At 39.5% G+C, this 19,964-nt stretch overlaps 3 protein-coding genes across 4 annotated transcripts in view; 2 read left to right on the plus strand and 1 right to left on the minus strand.

Annotated features, from left to right (window-relative positions):
* Positions 1–203: 203 nt before the first annotated feature.
* LOC104063507 (claudin-22) lies at positions 204–857 on the plus strand. The gene has a single exon (XM_009565703.2). The coding sequence runs from the start codon at positions 204–206 to the stop codon at positions 855–857; it is 654 nt and encodes a 217-aa protein (XP_009563998.2).
* A 305-nt stretch (positions 858–1,162) lies between these two features.
* On the plus strand, positions 1,163–2,654 carry LOC104063508 (claudin-22-like). Its single transcript, XM_054066044.1, is given in 4 exon segments — positions 1,163–1,179; positions 2,047–2,342; positions 2,345–2,506; positions 2,509–2,654. Coding segments are annotated over 4 exon segments (621 nt in total).
* An 896-nt stretch (positions 2,655–3,550) lies between these two features.
* The window catches only part of WWC2 (WW and C2 domain containing 2), a 102,719-nt gene continuing 86,305 nt past the window's right edge, over positions 3,551–19,964 (minus strand). The window contains exons 18-23 of one of the 2 annotated variants that reach the window (XM_054064815.1): positions 19,610–19,802; positions 17,505–17,669; positions 14,974–15,066; positions 13,425–13,667; positions 8,125–8,243; positions 3,553–6,169 (exon numbers count right to left, since the gene is read on the minus strand). In XM_054064815.1, coding sequence (XP_053920790.1) covers positions 6,103–6,169; positions 8,125–8,243; positions 13,425–13,667; positions 14,974–15,066; positions 17,505–17,669; positions 19,610–19,802 — 880 coding nt within the window. In that variant the 3' untranslated portion in view covers positions 3,553–6,102. Of the gene's footprint in view, positions 6,170–8,124; positions 8,244–13,424; positions 13,668–14,973; positions 15,067–17,504; positions 17,670–19,609; positions 19,803–19,964 lie in introns of both variants that reach the window. The other variant, XM_054064816.1, reaches the window with a different exon arrangement.

Consider the following 19,964-nt stretch of genomic DNA (forward strand, 5'->3'; position numbering starts at 1 on the left):
AGTCCTTCGTCCTTTATGTGAAACTTTATATTCATGAAGAACAAAAAAGTGTTTCAGAGCTTAAAAAGGGTTAAAAGCAAGGGCTTATATTTTGGGCAGCAGAGAACCAAAATCATCATAGCTTCCACCATCACTCAAGGTAGCAGTTGTTATAGCTGCTGGGGAGACCTTCCTCCACAGGCTTCTAGGACTCCGCTCTTATAATGGCCTTGGTCTATCGTCTAATGATGCAATTAATTGGCGTGCTGTTCTCCCTGGTGGGATGGGTCCTATCCTGTCTCACTACCTACTTACCCCAGTGGAAAAATCTTAACTTGGAACTGAATGAACTCGAGATCTGGACCATGGGACTCTGGCAAGCTTGTGTTGTCCAGGAAGAAGGGGGAATGCAGTGCAAGGACTTTGATTCTTTCCTAGCTTTGCCTCCAGAGCTCAGGATTTCTAGGATTTTGATGTTTTTTTCCAATGGATCGGGGCTTTTGGGCCTCTTGCTCTCGGGATTTGGGTTGGACTGCTTGAAAATTGGTGAAAGGCAACAGGAACAAAAGAAACGGTTGTTGCTCTTTGGAGGAATGCTCTTCTGGATATCGGGGATTACAGCTATTGTCCCAGTTTCTTGGGTTGCTCATTCCACAGTCCAGGAATTTTGGGATGAGAATATACCAGATATTGTTCCCAGGTGGGATTTCGGGGAAGCGTTGTTTGTTGGCTGGCTTGCTGGATTTTGTCTTATATTAGGAGGATCCCTACTTAATTGCACAGTCTGTTCAACAGAACTCCATCCGTCTTCGGTCCATTACACAGTAGCACAGCAGCAAGATCAGTGTCAACACTTGGAAACTGAAATGAGGTCTTAAAACGGAAGGTTTTAAGCAGTACAGAAAGAGCGCCCTATCCTTTTCAAACCCCAGTGCAAGCCAGAAGCGTGTTCCAGTAGTAACTCAAAGGACTCTTTGTTACCTAGCTGATTTTCTAAACGTATGCCTGTGTGGGAAGGTGGTGTGTTTTCTCACCTGCAGAACTGTTTAAAACTTTATTTCACAGCAGAGTGCTGAAGTTTTCATAGACTGCGCAGAAAAGGTGCTTTTGCTTTCTCAACTGCACTGTAAAATCCTGAAAATGAATATGCATGTTCTCTTACAGCTTGGCTTTTAACGAAGGCATGCCTCTTTTTTATATGTAACCAATTAAATGAGTGTCAAAGCTTGACTCCCTGTTGCAATTTGCCACTTGCCGGATGCAGTGACATACAAAGTTGGGAGGTTTCACATCTTTAAGCAGTCCTAATACGTCTGTTGCATCCAATGTTTTTTCTGTGTACTTGGAAATTGTTAAGAAAATGTAGGCAAGCTTTGCAGATCTCTTTTTGTGCATGGGATGTTAACGGTGTGGGTGCTTCATACCCAGGAAGCTGGGTTTGCCCAGTCTGGCACACTGAGCTGCCCGGGCAAGTTACTCTAAGCATTTCTGGCACCTGCATACTTTATGCATCAAAAATAGGCTGAGAAATGCCGCTTTTACAAAGCGTTTTTCTGGTAATACAGGTATCCTTAAGCTCCATTCACTTAGAGCAACATGTTCTGAACATGTAGCCTTCGACTTTAAACAAATCATATTTAACTGGCCACAAAGCTTCATTTGCTGTAAGCAGAAGCGTATCAATTAAAACCTAATTTGAATACAAACTGTGAGATGCCCAAACTAAAGCGTTACTGCTGTAATACTTTAACAGATTGATGGAAAGCAAACTAGATGCTTTTCTTAAGAAAAAGACAAAACAACCAACCTCAAAACTAAAGGTAAAGGTGAGCCTGTCTGTGGTCCCACCCTCAGCTACTGGTTTACCACAGTGCCTTCCAGTCCCCCAGCAGTGCACATGGAACCTGGCAACACAAAGCAAGAGGAGGAGGAGTATTTCATGCTTTATAAAGCATTCATTTAACTTTTGCTGTTGTTCAGTATGACAAAGAATAGAGCAGACCACTGTCTGCAGAAGTAAACAGTTTAGTGCTTCTGTTGACTGCTAAAAACGAACTTGGCCCTCAGGCTACAGTTAGTTGCATTTCTGTTGTCTCTAGAATGGATTTTAAGTGGTATCTGTAACTATTTACCAGACTGGAAAAATCTCAGTTTAGACTTAAATGTATTGGAGCTTTGGACCATGGGACTCTGGCAAACCTGTGTAATCAAAGATATAGGAGGAACACGGTGCAAAGATTTTGATTCTTGCCTAGCTTTGCCTCTAGAATTCAAGATTTCCAGGATTTTAGTATCTACATCAAATGGACTAGGACTGCTGAGCCTTGTGATTTCTAGTCTTGGTTTGGAGTGCATAAAGATGGGGATTCAGAGGAGAAGCTGTTACCACTTGGAGGAATACTCCTGTGGATGTCTGGATTTCTGGCCTTAGTCCCAGTTTCTTGGATTGCCCTTACAATAATCCAGGAATTTTGGGATGAAGATATCCCAGAGATTGTCCCCAGATGGGAAATAGGGGATGTGCTGTTCACTGGTTAGTTTGGTGGTTTATAATTCTAGGAGGGTCTCTGCTCCTCTCCACAATCTGCTTGTCAGGCGACCATCAGCTGCCAGAGCGGTGTGCGATGGCAGAGCTGCAAGACATCCGCCAGCAGCTGGAAACTGGAAGTAGATGACTTGAAAAAGGGTAGATACCAGGTTTTCAGATTTCTTCCTCCTGCATTACAGTAAGAAAGGTATGCTGCACAGACAGGTTACTGTTTACAAGATCGGGGGAAGGGATTATTCCTGCCTAAGTAGGTCCTTTAATCACTACTTACCTTCAACGTTAATGATGTTAATTGACAGAGCTATAGAGATCTAAGTCACCACTGTATTTCTCAAGAATCTGATCAATTGCACACTTTTATTTTGTAGGTTTTTTTTTGAGGATAAGTGAATATGAAATTTTTAATCTCTAGGCATGCACGGATAGTTGAGTATCTTCTAAACGGCAGAACTCCTGCTGGGGCTGCTTTAAACAATGCGTTTCTTCTTACAAAAATAATATTAGTTGAAGTCCTGTAACAGTTGGTTGTGTCAGTTCGACGTGTGTTAGAAAAACCTAATACAGTGCAACCTTGACTAAAGTTCCCTGCCCCTGTATCAGTTACATTCGTGCGAACTAAATGTGCTCAGATGTGATGTCACGCAATACAAGATTCTCCAGTGTGTGTTTGTGTGAGAGAATATCTGACTGAATGTATCCCTGCACAGTCTCTCTTTAAGCAAAACCAGGATTTCTGATTAATGATGAGATATTGTGCAGTGCAGAGTTGACTGTGGTCACTGTTATTGCAGTTTTTACTTAATGATTGGAAAGAACTAACTTCAAGTATATGAATCACTTTCTATAGAACTTACCCTAAGACTTGTCAGTGATTGATGTAACCTTTCTATAAATTGCAATGATTTTACATTGACAAAGCTGTAGCAGCCATCTGTTTCTGCAAAGAGCACATAAAGGCACAGAACAGCAATAAAAGAATTAAATAAAAACACTAGTCTGGAAAAGAGCTTTGTTAAAAAAAATGTATTTTCCAATCACTGAAACACATGGAAAGTGCAGAGACAAGTTAATCTATGTGATGTATTTGCATACTCTTACAGACAAAATTAGAACAGAAACACATTCAGAATATAACCTGATTAAATATTTAGTTCAGTCCTGAGCATTTGATATTTAATACAGTATAAACATAGCAATAGTAAAAAAAAAAAATAATCTTAAAATTATTTGATTTGTGTCCTATTACAATTTCTGCTAAACTTTGCTCATTTGGCTAAAGTCTTGTACCAGCAATATTTAGATTTTGATATATGCAACTTCTGTGACATTGGTACCTGGAAACAGAACTAATTAACATTTGTTATACCCTGCTGAGCAGCGTAAATTCCATTTTGAGAGTGATATTTATAATTTTATACTGATGGGGGTTTATTTATATGTATTATTTTAGCTTATTCTATTGAGTGTTTAAAGTGTGAGTAATGTGAATTAGTTGAAAAAACAAAACAAAACAACCCCAAAACTCCAAACTCAGAATTGTTAAAAGCTGCCTAACAATATGTTCAACTTTACCAATTTGGAAAATGGGGAGCATGAATATGTTTAAGTCTCTCATTTTTAAATGAGTTTTGCAAGCTAAAGACAGCAATCCCGTAATTTTGACCTCACCTCATGCTTACAAATTGGACAATAATACTTTCCTTGAACAGCTAATCTGACAAGAATTTAGAGAGCTCTAAATATTTTTCACAATAGCATCCTTAATGCCAAACATTGTTATGGCCAGAACTGAACTATATTAAACAGAACATAAATAAGACTGTAAATAAATAAAAGAAAAATCATAAAGTACACCTCTAAACATCACTCTACAAACAACTTATATAATAAAATGGAGAAGTTGAAGCTGTCAACCTTCATTTCACCTCTACATTAAATAATTCCAGATTTGGTTTTTTGAAAAATTGACCTTTCAAACATGAATGTTATCTCAAACCCAAGAAACAAAGACCAAATGGGGCATTCAGAAAGGATGTTCAATCAGTCATCTCGCCCAAAATAGCACGTCTGGCTATACATTTAAGTGAACTGATGTATTTGTGCATAAGAAAACCCTTGGGTGTTACACAGACCTCTCATCGCAGAATTGTCACTTTGAATTTGAGGCAGCTGCTACTGTGTCGTGGTTATGTTTACTACCATTTTCTCACCAAGTAATTTATAGCCTTTTTTAAAAGATGAAGTCCACACATATGTGGCTTGTTATTTGAGGAAGAGAACTTTAGCCAGTGAATTTAAATACATCCGAGTGCAACATATTAAGTAGAAAATGAGATAATTCTGTTGGTTGCACCGTCCACCTACTTACACAGAACTCACAGAAAACAAGACCCTAACTGCTTTACCAAGACACCTACATTTAATGTTCTGGACTTCTTACGGAATGAATCCAAGTTGATGCTTCTTCCTAGCAGACTGCGTCATGCATGACAAATCTGAAGCACATTGTTCACGTCCATCTATTAAAACTGTACACTCTCAACTGTGTATGGGGTCGATTGTGTGTTTTTAGAAGTGTTGCTTATTGTACTGCAATGTGCGAAGACTTCTAGTCAGGAACTTCTCTTTTTTCAGAAGGGTTTACCTTACCAAGAAGACTTCTGATATCAGAGTTAGCACGTGACGTTTTTCTCCTGGTACAAATACTTTAATGAAAACATCTTCGTATTTGTAAGCCTAACACACGCTTTTATGTCTTCCTAGGACAGCCACTCGGACAAAAGGTTAACAAAAAGACACTCTCATTTTTACATGTACAGTGGATATAACTACTCCGATTTAAACGTCAGTATTATGAATTTGATTTGGTTTCCAGTTCAGAAAGCAGCTGCCCCTTTTGGTAGTCTCATAATTACAAGTTTTTAGGGTTACCTGTCTGCCTTGCCTTTCTCACTCCCGCAGATGCAAGAAACCTTTTAGTGCAGGTTAAAGTACTGTACATTCACAAAACTAAACTCTGAACTCTGTCTCTTCCTACAAAGTATTAAAATCAAAGCAGAAGACACTTGTTTTCAAAAACAAGGTGATGAATCTAATAAGCAGCTGTTGTGAGGCAGCCTTGATCTTTTGGAAAGAAGCTTACTATAGAAGTCAACACTCGTACAAAAATATTGCATGGCAACACAGCCATCTTCACAGTCTGCTCACACGAAAATAGTGAAAAGAGAAACAATATTCTGTTGAACGTAATATTTCTCCATACAGTGCGGTTCAACAGGATACATGCTTAGTACTGCCTTGGTTCCTTTGTTCCATCTTTACAAAACAAAAACATGCAATACATACAAACTGTACAAAATCAGCATCAGCATACCAAAATTAATCTACTTTGGTTTTCCGGTTGTTGGTGGGTTCTGCCGTTTTTTAAGCATACAATTCAATTCACTATATTTTACAAATAAACATATGGATAGTGAATGTAAGATAGAAGATCTTTACAAGCAGGTCACTGGAACTACAAAGTTCATCTGCAAAGAGATGAGCAAGTGGAAAAACACTTCAATGAAAATGCACAACTATACATCATCAGCTGGAAGGGCTGGTATACTGATCTTTGCTCTTGTGAAGTATGCTATCTTCTCCCTGAAATTGGAAAAGGGAACACATCATTTTACCGTTTATGGCATGACTCCAATGTCATCTGCTGTACAGATGTAATGTTGCAGCGTAGTTCTTTAAAATATAGGTTTGGGAAACATAAGGCGAGGAAAATACAGAGTGAATTTATTTACAGTTGTGGTTACCAGAGCATTCTGACATAACTCCCTTCTTAGGCAGTTATGTAAAATGCAGCTTCAATTTGAAAAAAGAAAAAAATATCAATATTTCATTAATGATGAGACTGAAATATTGATCTAGTCTCTGAATTTCCTATGATGATATTTCAATGCAAGGGGTGAGAAGGCAAAATAAAGCATTTTATCTTGACACGGGAAAAGGGAGGTGAAAAAAAGAGAAATGGGTCTGGGCAAGGCTCAAAGGAGCAGAATTGTCAGCCCATTCTCTAAGTTGCTTCTGCTGTGCTGTTACCACTTCTGTCTCCTATGAACTGAGAGATTACTGAAGCATAACAAGTTTGCACAAGCTTGTCTGCCAGCAGCCTAGAAAGCTGATGATAAGTATTGGGGGCTTAAAAATTAAAGCTCAGAACAGTCACTCTCCCTAAGAGCTTCAAAAGTGCTTTTGTGTGATTAGTCTTCAAGGCCAGAGCACTGTAACAAGTCCAACTAGCAGGGCAAGTACAATTCAGCCTTAGGAGGTAACTATTTGCCCAGTAGATTAAGTCATGTTTTCCACTGGTGAGGCTTGAGCTCCCTTCAGAAACGGTAGCTCAGTGCGAAATCAACTATGTAAACTGGATTCCTCAGGTAATCATGTGGTGCTTAGAAGATAAAGGAGAAAGGAGCCTTACAATTCTTGCAGGGGAATGATGTCTGGAGCTCTATTACATGTAAATCTGTGCAGCAGCCTGTTTGTGGCAACTGATAAAATGACCAGCACCAACCAAAACTCTTTCTCAAGACTGGCACAGAAAGTTAACTGTTTGAAGATGCTCTGACTTTCATACTGAAGACAAACAGCTCAGTTGTAGCGTTTTTTTTTCTGAGAAACCCTTGTCCTTTCTCTCTTGCTTCGATTCTGCCTCACTTAAGAGTTGGGTTTTACAGTGTGCACCTCACACGCCCCTATTTGCTTATGGACTTCTCAAACTGCTCACAATAGACTGGATTAAATTTGCTAGACAGGAATTTGGAAATCAAACCTTAAAAAAAGTGTTAGCAACAAAGCAGATTAAATTAGCTTGCAGTACTGCTTCTGGGTGGAAGACTAAGCACCGTATTTTTCAATCAACTTTTATATTTATTTTTATACAGAAGTGTGGCCTTTGGGCTGCTGGCCTACCACTTACTGACTGGCCTTTAGGACTTTAGATCAGTTAGAATTAAGGCTTGAGATATAAAGTTTTCATTGTGGCTTATGCTAAGCCAGAACACTTGATTAATTGCTTCATGTGATCTGTTGCTGTTCCCACGACCAAAATGAGGAGGGAAACAAAAGGAGGGATTCAAGGTCTTTCTTGAATAGTAAGTGTTGAGCAAGGCAGAAGTAGCGGTTAATCAGTTTCCTGATGAAATGTATACTGTTCTACTGTTCCTTGAGGGGCGATTTGCTGCAGGCACCTGCCATCTCCTGAAAAGACCCCATTACTTAAAGCCTACTGTCCATCTGCTGTGGGCGAGGTGAGCCATGGCAATGGTCTCACACACGTTTGCCCACAGCAGATGCCACACAGAAGTCTGAAACTTCTCACTGTGCTCGCTCACCACCGCAGCTCAGCTGACACGCTGCCCCTCTTCTGCCACACGGACAAGTTATTGAGGCGCGGCCCTTTGCACTCCAGCTTGGAGGTATGTTAGAAGTGTATGATATTTCTTGCCATTCAAAGGCACATGGATTTTTGACTTGTGTTACAGGACGTGTCTGATTATATTTAGGAATAATTAATGTTACTGAATGAAAAGCAGAACAGGCCATACCTGAATGACTGCACCTGCAGTGGCACTTTCTGGCTCTGCTCCCGTAACCGACATACATCCTTAGAAGCCTTCCTCATCAGCTTCTCAGCGCTTAAACCTCGTTTCTGTTCTTCTTTTGACTGTGAACAGGGAAAAATAACTATGTTGTTAATAATGAACAACTAGTCACTTCAAAGTTATGTCAAGTTCTTCTGCGTCAAGCAAAACACTTGGCAGCGTTAGGTTAACAGTTGGACTCTATGATCTTAAAGGTCTTTTCTAATCTAAGTGATTATATGCAAATCTCTATACAAAGTCTCAGCTTGACAAAAGACTGACATCGCAAGCACAAATCATGGGCACAAAATAAGATAACAGAGCTTGTCCTAAAAAAAACAAATAGAGCAAACAAATCCCAGCCATCGCAGGTGGTTACTGGGTGTTACAAATTTGATGAGATATTTCTTGGGGCTATAGTTAGACAACACTTAAATTTGTTAGAACAAATGCTGTGTATCCAAATATCTTTGTAGGACTGGGAGAAAGTGATTCTCTTATTTCTTAATGAAAGCTCCCAGGAAAGTTGCCTACACCTAATCTAAAATGACAGACAAAAAAAAAAGAAAATGGAGAAGGCATCCTCTCAAAATATACTTTCAAGTTTTGTTGACCTTGTTAGCAAAGTTAATGTTCCTGAACTCCGGTGCTTTTATTCATGAAACAACAACTGTTTTGCATGTAAGACTTGCTTCCTTCATTTGCATTGTAGTGGTGTCAAAGCCGAGGCAAGCAAACAGAACACCAGCTTGATATGAATGGGTCAAGGATCTTTCTTGACATGAACATTGTTTAGCAGCCAAATATAAAGTAAGTAACTTCTTGTCTTATATTTATTTTTATATAGAAGCGTGGCCACAACCTTTTAGGAATTTAGAACAAGCTGAGCCCCAGTAACATTATTTCTGTACCTCAGAAATGCTGGCTCTGTTAGGTCTGTCTTTACCAAGCACTGCTGCATCAACAGGACAACTGAACCTGTACCATCCACCATTTCAGTAACAGACTACTGTTAAAGAGTTGTATTTTGTTTTTTAAAACACTTTATCAAGGGTTTCTGAATGCCCTTTGAACAGCGTCTCTTTTAGGTGGACAGTCACCTGGATTTTTTCAACAAATGGCCACTGTGTGCTTCTGAGTCCCACAACAGATGCGTTATCACATGTGGGGTGCAGGGCACGGGCAATACCACCTTGTGTGGTGTGCAATTCATTTCTAGACCTTCGGGACACTCAAGACAAATGTTATTTACTGCATTTTGAATTTTGCCACACATCAAGATTTAATAGAAATCATCCATGTTCTTAAAGAATTTTTAAAGTTCTTTAGAGATTAATTTTTGATGCTTTCAGGTGCTTTAGGCACTCAGAATTGAAAATGCTGTTCTGTTACCTCAAATTAAAACATGCCCAAGCCAGAAACCATGATCTTCAAAGATAGTTTGTAACTTAGGAGTTCATGTCTCCAGTTCTGAATTCAACCCAGTTGCAAACAACAAATCCAACCAATTCAAAAAAGTTAGTCTCTACTATCAGTTTCACACTAGGTATTTACAGAAATCTGTTCCCAGCAGCGCAGTGGTACCCAGGCTGTCGAAATGCACTCCAGTGTTTAATATTCAAGCGTTTTACATGACCAACCTTTCCAAAATTCACTCAAAATTCAATCTACTCATATTGCTGTTAGCTTCCTCGCTCCTCAACGCCAAAATAGCTACGATTTTAAAATTAAATTAACCTGTAATAGTTTTCCTTATCAGTGAACATAAATTTGCAATCTACAACTGGCAGTGCTTTAACTAATTTTATGTATGTCACTAGCCGTATGTTTTATCAGCTCCCCTAATTAATATTTATCAAAGCACTAAACATACAATGTTTCAAAGTTTTATGGTTTTATCTTTTCCCTAACTGTACAGGACATTCTTGTGACTACTGCATTTTATATTAACAGCTTAGATGACTTCCTTTTTTTCATACTCTCTATTACCACGGACTTTAGTTTTTCAGGATGCTTTCAGAAAACTTTGATTTCAGCCCAATGTCCCTAAGAGCAAGCATGTGAGAAGGTACGAGCATGACCAAGGTTTATGTTTATGTCATGTTTCTGGAGTGGTTTATAAAGATAATGAATCTTTCACCTATATAAAATAGAGATAAGCACACTAATACGTTGGCCATACGTTCAAAAATCTGCCAAAAATAAGTGCCAGAAAGGAATCTCTGTATCTGTGCTTAAGTACGAGATAACAGAGAAGAAACGTTACCAAAATTAAAGCTGAAACACTAATTCCTGTCTTGTTATTCAGGGGGTTTTGTATAGATGAATGAAAGCAAATCTAAAGAATAACTGTTAATTGTGCAAAATGCCAAAACAATGGAACAAGGACATATCCATAGTATTAATGACATAATTACAGATTATCTCTACACAGTAGATGTACTGAAAAGAAATAAGAATTTTTACAGATATTTACAGGAACCTTTGTTGGATGTACACAAAGAGGAAGTACTTCAGAGGACAACGGATGTCTGAAAACTTACTTGTATGAAGATTTAAGACTCAAACTTTGAAATACTGCGTGATGTCTCACAAAAATACAATCTAAACAAGAGAAAATGCTTCTGGTGCACAGAATCTACCTACTGTTTTCTGATCCGCAGGCATTAGTAGGCTTTGCGTAGTTGCTGTACTTAGGAAGGTGTGGTAGGAAGGGGAGGTAAAAGTATGGAGTCTGTGTATTTGACTTCAAGCAGAGTAACTGCGTGCTAGCAAGCAGCTACTGATTTTCAACATCACCCACATCTGCCGTTTCATTTCTCACTTGAGACACTCTCAATTTCTCTGGCACTTCCAGCTGCTGCATTAGTCTGCGCCATTATAATGCCTGCAGGATCTAAAAAATAATCTATGACAATGTTCTCTAGGCTGCTGCGTTTTGCTAACCCAAGAGGAAACGGTGACAGCAGAGTACAGCATTCTCAGAGTTGTTTTGCTCCACAGGGGAAGGCTGCAATGATTTTAAGAGTAAAAAAAAAATATTTCTAGAAACTTCGTAAGCACTCTTCAAAGAGATGGGGTGGCTGTGATCATTGTTCTGACTTTTAGCTTGAAAAGGAGAACTTAAATGCTGTGCTGCAGCCTGCATATATTTTAGGAATGTATATTGTTACTTGTCTTCCTCATTACAATGAGTGTCATGATGTTGATCACTGACACCAGAGAGAGAAAATATGACAAACCTATCTGTTGCCTTGAAAGAGCAAGCTGCAATAAGAAAGCACAAACGCAAAGGATTTATAATATTAAACGTTGCAGAGGCACACTCTATTCTGGTGGGAAAAGCTTTAAATGAACAATTAAAAGTTATAATTTCTATCCTGCATTCAGCCTTAGATATAATCTGTGACCCTCTCAATAAATTTAGCCATGCCTCTTTTCTGTAAGCCCTTATTTTTAGGGGTTAAAACTTAGAAAAATCGAATTCATACAATGAATTCACATGGTAAAAACACGAAGAGTTACACTGTGTGATGTTTAAAGGCTGTGCCATCTTATCCCATCTCTCACAAGGATTTTTCAGGACACTTGTCAATGCTCAGCCTGAGCTCTGCTACCTTTATAGCCGCTCGCTATAGGCAACACCAGATGTCAAGGAAAGAGAGACAGGAAGACAGAGAGCACAGAACAGGGCATAAACAGAGCTGGGAGAACATTTTGGGAAAATGTTTTGTCCTAAGCTATCAGACAGTCAAGGACTTCTTGACGTAGGTGGTATCATTATGGTTAATGACTTCTGATGGATTTTTCTTCCAGGAATTTATCAAATGGCTTTTTGAACCTATGCAAACTTGCAGCACTCAAATGTTCTGTGAAAAACATTTTTACAGTTTCTGAATGCTGTGCTATATTTGTTCATATTTAAAATGCCATGTCTTCAATTCCCTACTTTCTGCATTATTAAAGACAGTCATTAATTGCTCTCCTCCACCTCACTCATAATCTTATTGACTTCAGTTGTAGCTACTTAGCTTGTCCTAACATAGAAGCCGTTTCCTCCTTTGATCATCCTTATCGATCCTCCATATTTTTATGATCCGCTTTGAGAAGGGGAACCAGAACAGAAGAATATTCCAGTTACAGCCATAGCATGTATTTATAATATAAACCAACAATTTGTTTTGGTCCAGCTCCTTTTTTTAGTAATTCCTCTTTTATTTGCTTTTTGATGTCCGCTGATCACTGTGATGGTTTTGCTGATGTTTTTCTTTCTTCTACCCAGAGTATCTCATCCCTGACATCTAACTCGGAGTTCAGCTTTGTATATTGCAAATATTAGGATCGTTTCTTCCTCTCTACACATGGCTATTTACTGACATTTAGCTTTAAAAAAAAACAACAAACATTGCGTACATGTTAGGATGTGCTCTGCAGCTTATTAAAATTGCTCACCATTTTTACTACTCTGAGTAACTGTGTCATCAAAACACTAATCTCTATCAACCATAAACGGCTAAATAGTAAAATCCCTCCTGGATGTTACTAACAACATCCCTCATTGAAAACTGATATACATCGACTGACATAGATGAGAAGAGGGCTCCAGAGGGCACCTACTCCAACCTCTTGCTCAGAGTAAGTGAAGCTAGAGTTGGGTACTCAGGGTCTTGTCCAGTTCAGTTCTGGATATCTCCAAATACGGAGGCTTTTTTGTTTGGTTGGGTTATTCCCTCCTCTAACAAACTCTCTTGGTCCCTATTCAAATGTACAATCACCCTCACAATTTAAAAACACAACCAACCTCCCCAAAACATCCAACTCTTTAATGCCTCTCTACCTGTCACAAACATCAGCTACAAGCTCTGTGCAGACTGCAAATCAATACACGCTGAAGGACAAAACACGTGTGCAACTCTGTAGAATTATGGCTAGGAGGTGAGAATTTTAAATTAACTTTTAAGTGGATGTCTACAATATTTTACTACACCAACCACAACTATTACTCCAAGTAATAGTTTCTACCCTGAGTTACCAGAGTATTTAGAGGGCACTAGAAAAATACGACCTCAAATTCTAAGTTTGAATGCTGTACTATTGACTAATAAAGAACAATCATTTACGCTATGTAATTCAGAGGCATAATTAGTTAAATGTGAGGTTCAGTAAAAATCTTTAACATGACAGAACGAATTCTTTAATGAATTTATGGAAGAGGTAGGGGCATACGTGTATTCAGTCACGCAGCATCTGTATGCTGCTCATACCTGTTTTTCAGCTTGTTTCAAGAGTTTCTGGAATCGTTCGTCCTCTAGCACACACAAGGGAAGGTCTGTCTCTCCTCTGCCTTTCATTTCCTCAAGCTTTTGTTTGAGATCCCGCAAGGCCTGAAGCTCATCATTCAGACGAGTCTGTCTTGTGCGTGATGCCTGGAGGTCCAGCTCCAAGTCAAGGGAAGTGCGTATGGGGCACTCTTGCGTAGCTCTTCTCATGATTGGTTGGCAAACAGGCTGAATCATTTGGGAGACAGAATAATAAGAATTAATATCTAGAGAGACTAGCATAGAGTTTGACATAATACAGTCAAAAAGGCTCAAATATTTTTGTTTTGCTTTAGCAGGGAGCTGCTATAATGATATCCAAGTCTAAAAATTCATCTATTCTTGAATTTTTCTCCAGTAACTAGCTAAAAATAAATCCAAAGGTTTCTCCAACCAGGTGCGCAATGATGTATTTACCAGGACAACACAATGCCAGGAGACCAACACTACAAACTTCCCCATAGGTTTCAGCTACATTATTCATTTTTAGAAACATTTGCTTTTTCAAGGCCTAAGCAAACACATGAGGTCATGAACTCTGTAAACATGCATTTCTTTAGTGTATTTCACATTGTTTACTATCCTTTGACTATGCATTTTTACATTAGTAAGTCAGGCAGGAGAAGCTATTCCAATATTTATAGACATAAAGAACTCCCCTAGACACAAGGAGGAATTTCTTCACGATGAGAGTGGTGAGGCACTGGCACAGGTTGCCCAGGGAAGCTGTGGCTGCTCTATCCGTGGAGGTGTTCAAGGCCAGGTTGGATGGGGCCTTGGGCAGCCTGATCTAGTAGGATGTGTTCCTGCCCACGGCAGGGGGTTGGAACTGGATGATCTTTGAGGTTCCTTCCAACCCAAACTATTCTATGATTCTATGATTTATTCCTTATGCCAAATGTAATCTGCTACCTGGTAACAACTCTTCCGCAGCAGGATTTTTTTCAGTTGCAACCAACATTAAAATACGCCTCTCTCAACTCATGTAAGAATGAACTCCATGCTTGAGAAATACAATCTTACTCTCCTGTTCTTCAAGTCCTTTTGTTATTCGAACACTCTTGAGAAGAGCAAATCCCTTTAAGTGGACATCTGAATCCTCAAAATTTCCACCAAAATTTATTCAAGATATATGTACTGCTGTTGACTTTTGTGCAGTGTAAGCCATCTTTGGTGACTTTGTAATAAGTGTGTTCTTTAGCTTGTTCCTTTCAGCAGGATCTGGGCTGAAGTTCAACAGTAAATGCCACGATGCTGAGCACCAGTGCTTTGCTGCTGCCTTCAGCCACAAACTAGAACAACATAAGCTCTGCTGGTGGGGGAAGATGAACGATTGGGACCACTGCACTGAGATTTCACCCTGAAACTAGAGCACTACATGAGAAACTTGCATTGCTTTTGCCAAAGTACTTGAAATGAAGCATACAGTTTAAATTGTTTCTTATTCCTTCTCTCCCCATACTTTTAAACCACACCCAGGTCACGTAGCACATACCCGTTTAACTCTAAGGCTCCGTCGTTCTGTGGCATTTCTCACAAAGAGAGACTTTTTGGCTAGTGTTGAGCTGTCACTGTCACTTCGATTCAACTGTCAAAACGTACATAACAACACATATAAAGCACCGTCGTATACAAATACATGTGTATTGATATCAACAGTCAGAAAACCTCAATGTTCCTATACGTGGAAGTAATTCTTAGTATAAAGTAAACCTTTTTGCAACTAGAATAAGTGTCTACTCTAAAATTTTATTCCTAAACCAAGACAAGCATTGATCTTAACGAAAGAATAGTGAGTAGACTCTTCACGAATGCAAAGAAGTTAACTATGCTTATTAAGTGCTGTCAAATCACTGTCAGGCCTTCATATGACTGCAGATTGTAAACTATGGGTTTTGCTTACCTGGGGCAAGCTTTTAACAAATCTACGACAGGGAAAAACTGCCTGAAAAACTGTATTTTTAGATTGTTATTTGTAACAAGTTTAGATGTGCCTACAGCTTCCTTCAGAAACACTTCCTGCTTCTCAAAAACACGCACTACAGCTCGGTCATAGTTTCTTCCTAATTATAGCATTAGTTCCACACACATCAGTGCAGACTGCCTGCTAGATGCACCAGCATGCGCGGTGGTAACATTCAAACAGAAGCATCTATCTGCAGGATATTTATTTTATCTCTTCAGAAAAGGAAAGACAGAAAGAATCATTCTGCTAACAGTTCAGTAACAAAAGCCAGAGCCCTAAAACATGCTTACACGGCACTGACTGGGAGTTAGGGGTGAGAAACGCAACTCAAGAGACAAATATGTCTTTTTGACCATGGAGCCACGCCTTACCCCTGGATATGCACGGGTGACTATCGTCACTGACTGCCTTTAAAAACTTTGCAAGAGTTATTTTCAAAGGCACCAACAGACTTGAGGTCTGTCCTTCACGCCTCAAACATCTTTGTGTTTGCTGTGACATCGTACGAGAGTAGGTGCTTTCTTAAAGGTAGGCCATCGCTTCTGAAAAGAGAGCAGCTGGCAGTTAGCCAGAGTGTATCCAGCGGATGCTTTCCTCTTATACAGCATCGCAAAGCGAGTGAGGGTGGATTTGTTTGTGCAGGCTGGGGACTGGGGAGACACAAGTTGTTCATCTCTTTCTGTCAACTCAGATACTGTTAGAGTGCCAACTCTTGAGCCTCAACAGTGGACTGCAAATATTTCTGAAGATACAGAACATTCATCTGTGCAAACATGGGGTTTTTCTACACTACTTTGCTTCCAGGAAATATTGTACACAACAAGAAAAAGAATGGTTTATTCTGGGTGTGTTTTTTTAGATAATGGCTTCTGGCAGCAGGTACGTAGCAGTGTTCAAAGTTACACAAGCCCAATACTTTTCCAGATGCAAAACACACAACAGTTTATACTAACTAAACTATCAGAGCAACTGGTGTTACTTCCTGTCAAAGACCTCCACAGGCAGCAAGCCGAGGCTACACTTTTGCCAATACAACCAATTTCCAGTGTACAGGAATAAAGATGAAGGCTAGGTTCTGAATTCAGCCAATAATTTATCCGAAGTATATATAGAGACTCTTAAAAAATGATCTACTGTGTTTCATTCTGGAGGGTATACAAAACAGTTATTTAAGTATGTAGGTACTGACTATAGAGGTTTTTTTTAAGCCAATGATAATCAGAGAAGTGATCAGCTTTAATGTTTCCAAAAGATTAAGGCAACCACCTGAAATGGAGAAGAACTGAAGCACAAGACTTCTTTTTAAAAAAGTCTTACTTGTGTGAGTAACCTTTAGGAAGCAAAGTTCAAAAAACAACTACCTTTTTGTAATTAAAATCTAGAGACCTGGTAATCCATGCCTACATCTTTAAATACATGATTTTGACAGTTAGTTTAGCAGCAACAGGGTCCATAATTTAAATATTTTTTTCCATGCTGCCATAGATATAGAGAGACTGGAGAACACTGTTGCCAAAGCCATCTTTAAGACTCGGCTCCTAGGCAGCACTCACGTCTTTCAAAGATGTAATTACAGCAGGATTTGGGTTGCCCAGGTTTAAAACCAGCTGAGATACAAAGTGAGATATAAAACTGATGACTGAACTCTTTCTGCACTGTTACCCTTAAATGGTTACATTATTAAAATATGGTAATGCAATGGCAGTTTACAGTGAACTCTATTCTATGTTTAACAAATTATTTTGCTGTGAGCGCGCAGTAGTTGCTGACATGTAGCAAAAAGCACTTTTTGCAGACAGCCAGCAAAGGAACCTGTGTTCCTTCACTGCAGTGGGATGTATTTTTGCCCTAGTAAAGGTGTTTTGTAAGAGTATGCAAGTCTGCTGAAAGTCAATTCTATTATGCATCAGGTCAGTGAGGGAAAGAACCTAGAGAAAGCACAGACTCTGACTCTTGCAGGGAAAACTGGCACACGACTCACTGTCATTAATGCATCATTCTCAAGAAGTTAAATGACTCTTTAGTTAATGGCTCTTCCTCTCAAGTGTTTTTCCTCTTACCCTACAGATGTATTGGTTCCGCTCGCCTGGAGAGAAGGTTTGTGAGCGCACTATCATGCTGTTCCTGACAAAAGGACCCTGTCTTGAGCTCCAGCTGGCTCTGTCCTTGGGTCGGACTGTTGCGTTCTCATTAACCGATTCCTCAGTGTTAGTCTCCTTATCAACCTACGAAAAGGAATTCAGTACATAAGAACTACTACATCTAGCCACATGCCACTACATAATTTTTGTGCCTTTGGATTTTACAAGCATTCTTGTTACCTTGCAGCAGATGGAAAAAGACCAGCAGCAAAAAGCATCTTGCACATACGGAGAAGCTATGCTAAGTAAAGAAACACAAAATTCCTAAAGTGCTTAATAGTGTGTGGGGTGTCTTTGAAGGTACTCTGTACCAAGTAAAACCAAAGCTCCTGCAGTTAAGGCCTTGGCCGCCCTGCAGATGATCTGATGCAATCATGATGTAAGTGTTTTGCTTTGCCATTTGCAGGCTTTATTATTATTGCTGCACATTTATATCTATTTTGTTCTGCATTTGCAGAACAGCAAATTTCTGCCATGCTAGAGGTGATGCCTATGCCCACTGAAAGGGGTGAAGCTACATTGCCCAGGTTCTTCAAGACATACTGTCACATGTCCCTCAAGAACCAGCAGTGGGGCTGCCTGGTGACAATCTGCAGAGCTGCACCAGCCTTGTGACCCAGGGAAGACAGTGCTAGGCTGGTGTCCCTCAGAAGGGCCTCCTAGAGTTGCCCCACATGTGCCATAGGGAGTTTCAGGTGCCAGCATCCCTACACGCGCTGCAGACTCTGCTTATGTGCAACAATCATCTTCACAGCCCAGACAGAACAAGCACTGCAGCAGCTGGCACAGCTGATGTTACTGACGTGCACTGGGGCATTTTCTTCAACTCTGGTAATTTAATGAAGTTCATGGTTTTCAATGCACATGTGATAAATACAATGACCTAAATTGCACAGCTGCAACCCTGGGAGGATGTGGCAGACAAAAGGTGTAAGCTATGGCTGGCTTCATGATGAGGTCTGCTACATCTTTCATTCACTGTTCAGGTGTGTCCAGCACAGGCTTTGAAAAACACTTGTGTGCATGCCTAACCTTTAGATATTGTCCTTGATGTTTCCCCTTGCCAAGTTAGAGCTTTGATCTATATTTGCCTGCTACCCAGTACACTGTCAGCCCTTTTAATACCATGGCCTTAGCTCATCTGGCATCTTGCCACACTAATTGGAAGTTAATTACAGTTTCCAGCAAGTCCATTGAGATGTTAAACTTTTGTATTGTCACAAACTTGAAGGATCCAGACACCATTCTTTGCCTTTTTATCTTTGTTATTTTACAGAACTTGTGGATTTAACGCATGCAACAGTATTTTCATTAAGATGCAGAAAGTTGTTATAAAAAATTTTATTTCTAGCATGTGTGCTACTACATCAGGGATACGTTTACTAGAAATTTACTGAAAGTGCTTTCAGAAAGGTGGAATACAATTTAAAGTCAACAGTGAACTAGAATATGGAATTTGAATTTGTTATGTGCAGCGTGTGGGTAGTTCAATAGTGCAGAGTTTAATACACATTTTGTGTGTAATCTTCTATTTATTAATCTTTCCTCCTCTTCTCTGCTAAGCCAGTTTTTGTATTTCACACCCTAAATAAAGGGAAGACATAAAGAAAATCCCTCATTGGTTTCAAGATCTTGGCCTCTGTTCTGTCTTTTCCCGTTTATCAGATGAATCAGAAATAACAGTGAAACAGATGTGCAGAAATACTTTAAATATGCCCAAGCTGAAGCTACAAAAATGCACTTGTATCTTAAATATTCTCCCTTTGCTACAAAAAAATGAAGACAGACATTTTTAGTTAACTGTCTGACTTAGAAGTTTTGCCTACTGTGCCTGTTAAATGCCGCCTTCACAGCTCAGAAGTGACCACAACAATGATATTAAAAGTACATAATGACAAGTGCTACAGCAAAGGCCACATCAAATTGTAAGTGATCAGATGCAGCAGGCTTTTACATTAACTGCTCAGAAACAGATCTTGAGGCACAGTACAATACCATAGGAACGTGTATTTCAAGATATTCACCAGTGTTAGTGTTACAGCAGCTCGCTGGCTTTCATGGGCCTCATCACTGTTCTCTCTGTTCTTGTCTTCATTTGTTTCTGGTGCGTCAATGAGTAACCCCATGTCATCAGTACAGCTGTCTTCTACTGCCAGCTTCATGCCTTCTTCCCCTTCATCCCCAATTTCATCGGAGGCTTCTGTGAGCATTTCTAACCTGTATGAACAGAAGTAGCCCAGGCTCACTCTCAAACTGAAAAAGCCCACCAAAGAAAGACATCGAAAGGCCTAGACTTTGACTCATATATAATGTACTTATTTTTCTGAGAGGGAAAACAAGAGTATCATCAAGGAAGTATGCTTCCTTTAAGTTCACATG

The sequence above is a fragment of the Cuculus canorus genome, chromosome 4 (genome assembly GCF_017976375.1).
Source record: "Cuculus canorus isolate bCucCan1 chromosome 4, bCucCan1.pri, whole genome shotgun sequence".
Classification (NCBI taxonomy): domain Eukaryota; kingdom Metazoa; phylum Chordata; class Aves; order Cuculiformes; family Cuculidae; genus Cuculus; species Cuculus canorus.

What these genes read in the sequence shown, in the direction of transcription:
- LOC104063507 (XM_009565703.2), top strand. Translation starts at nt 204, where the DNA reads ATGGCCTTGGTCTATCGTCTAATGATGCAATTAATTGGCGTGCTGTTC.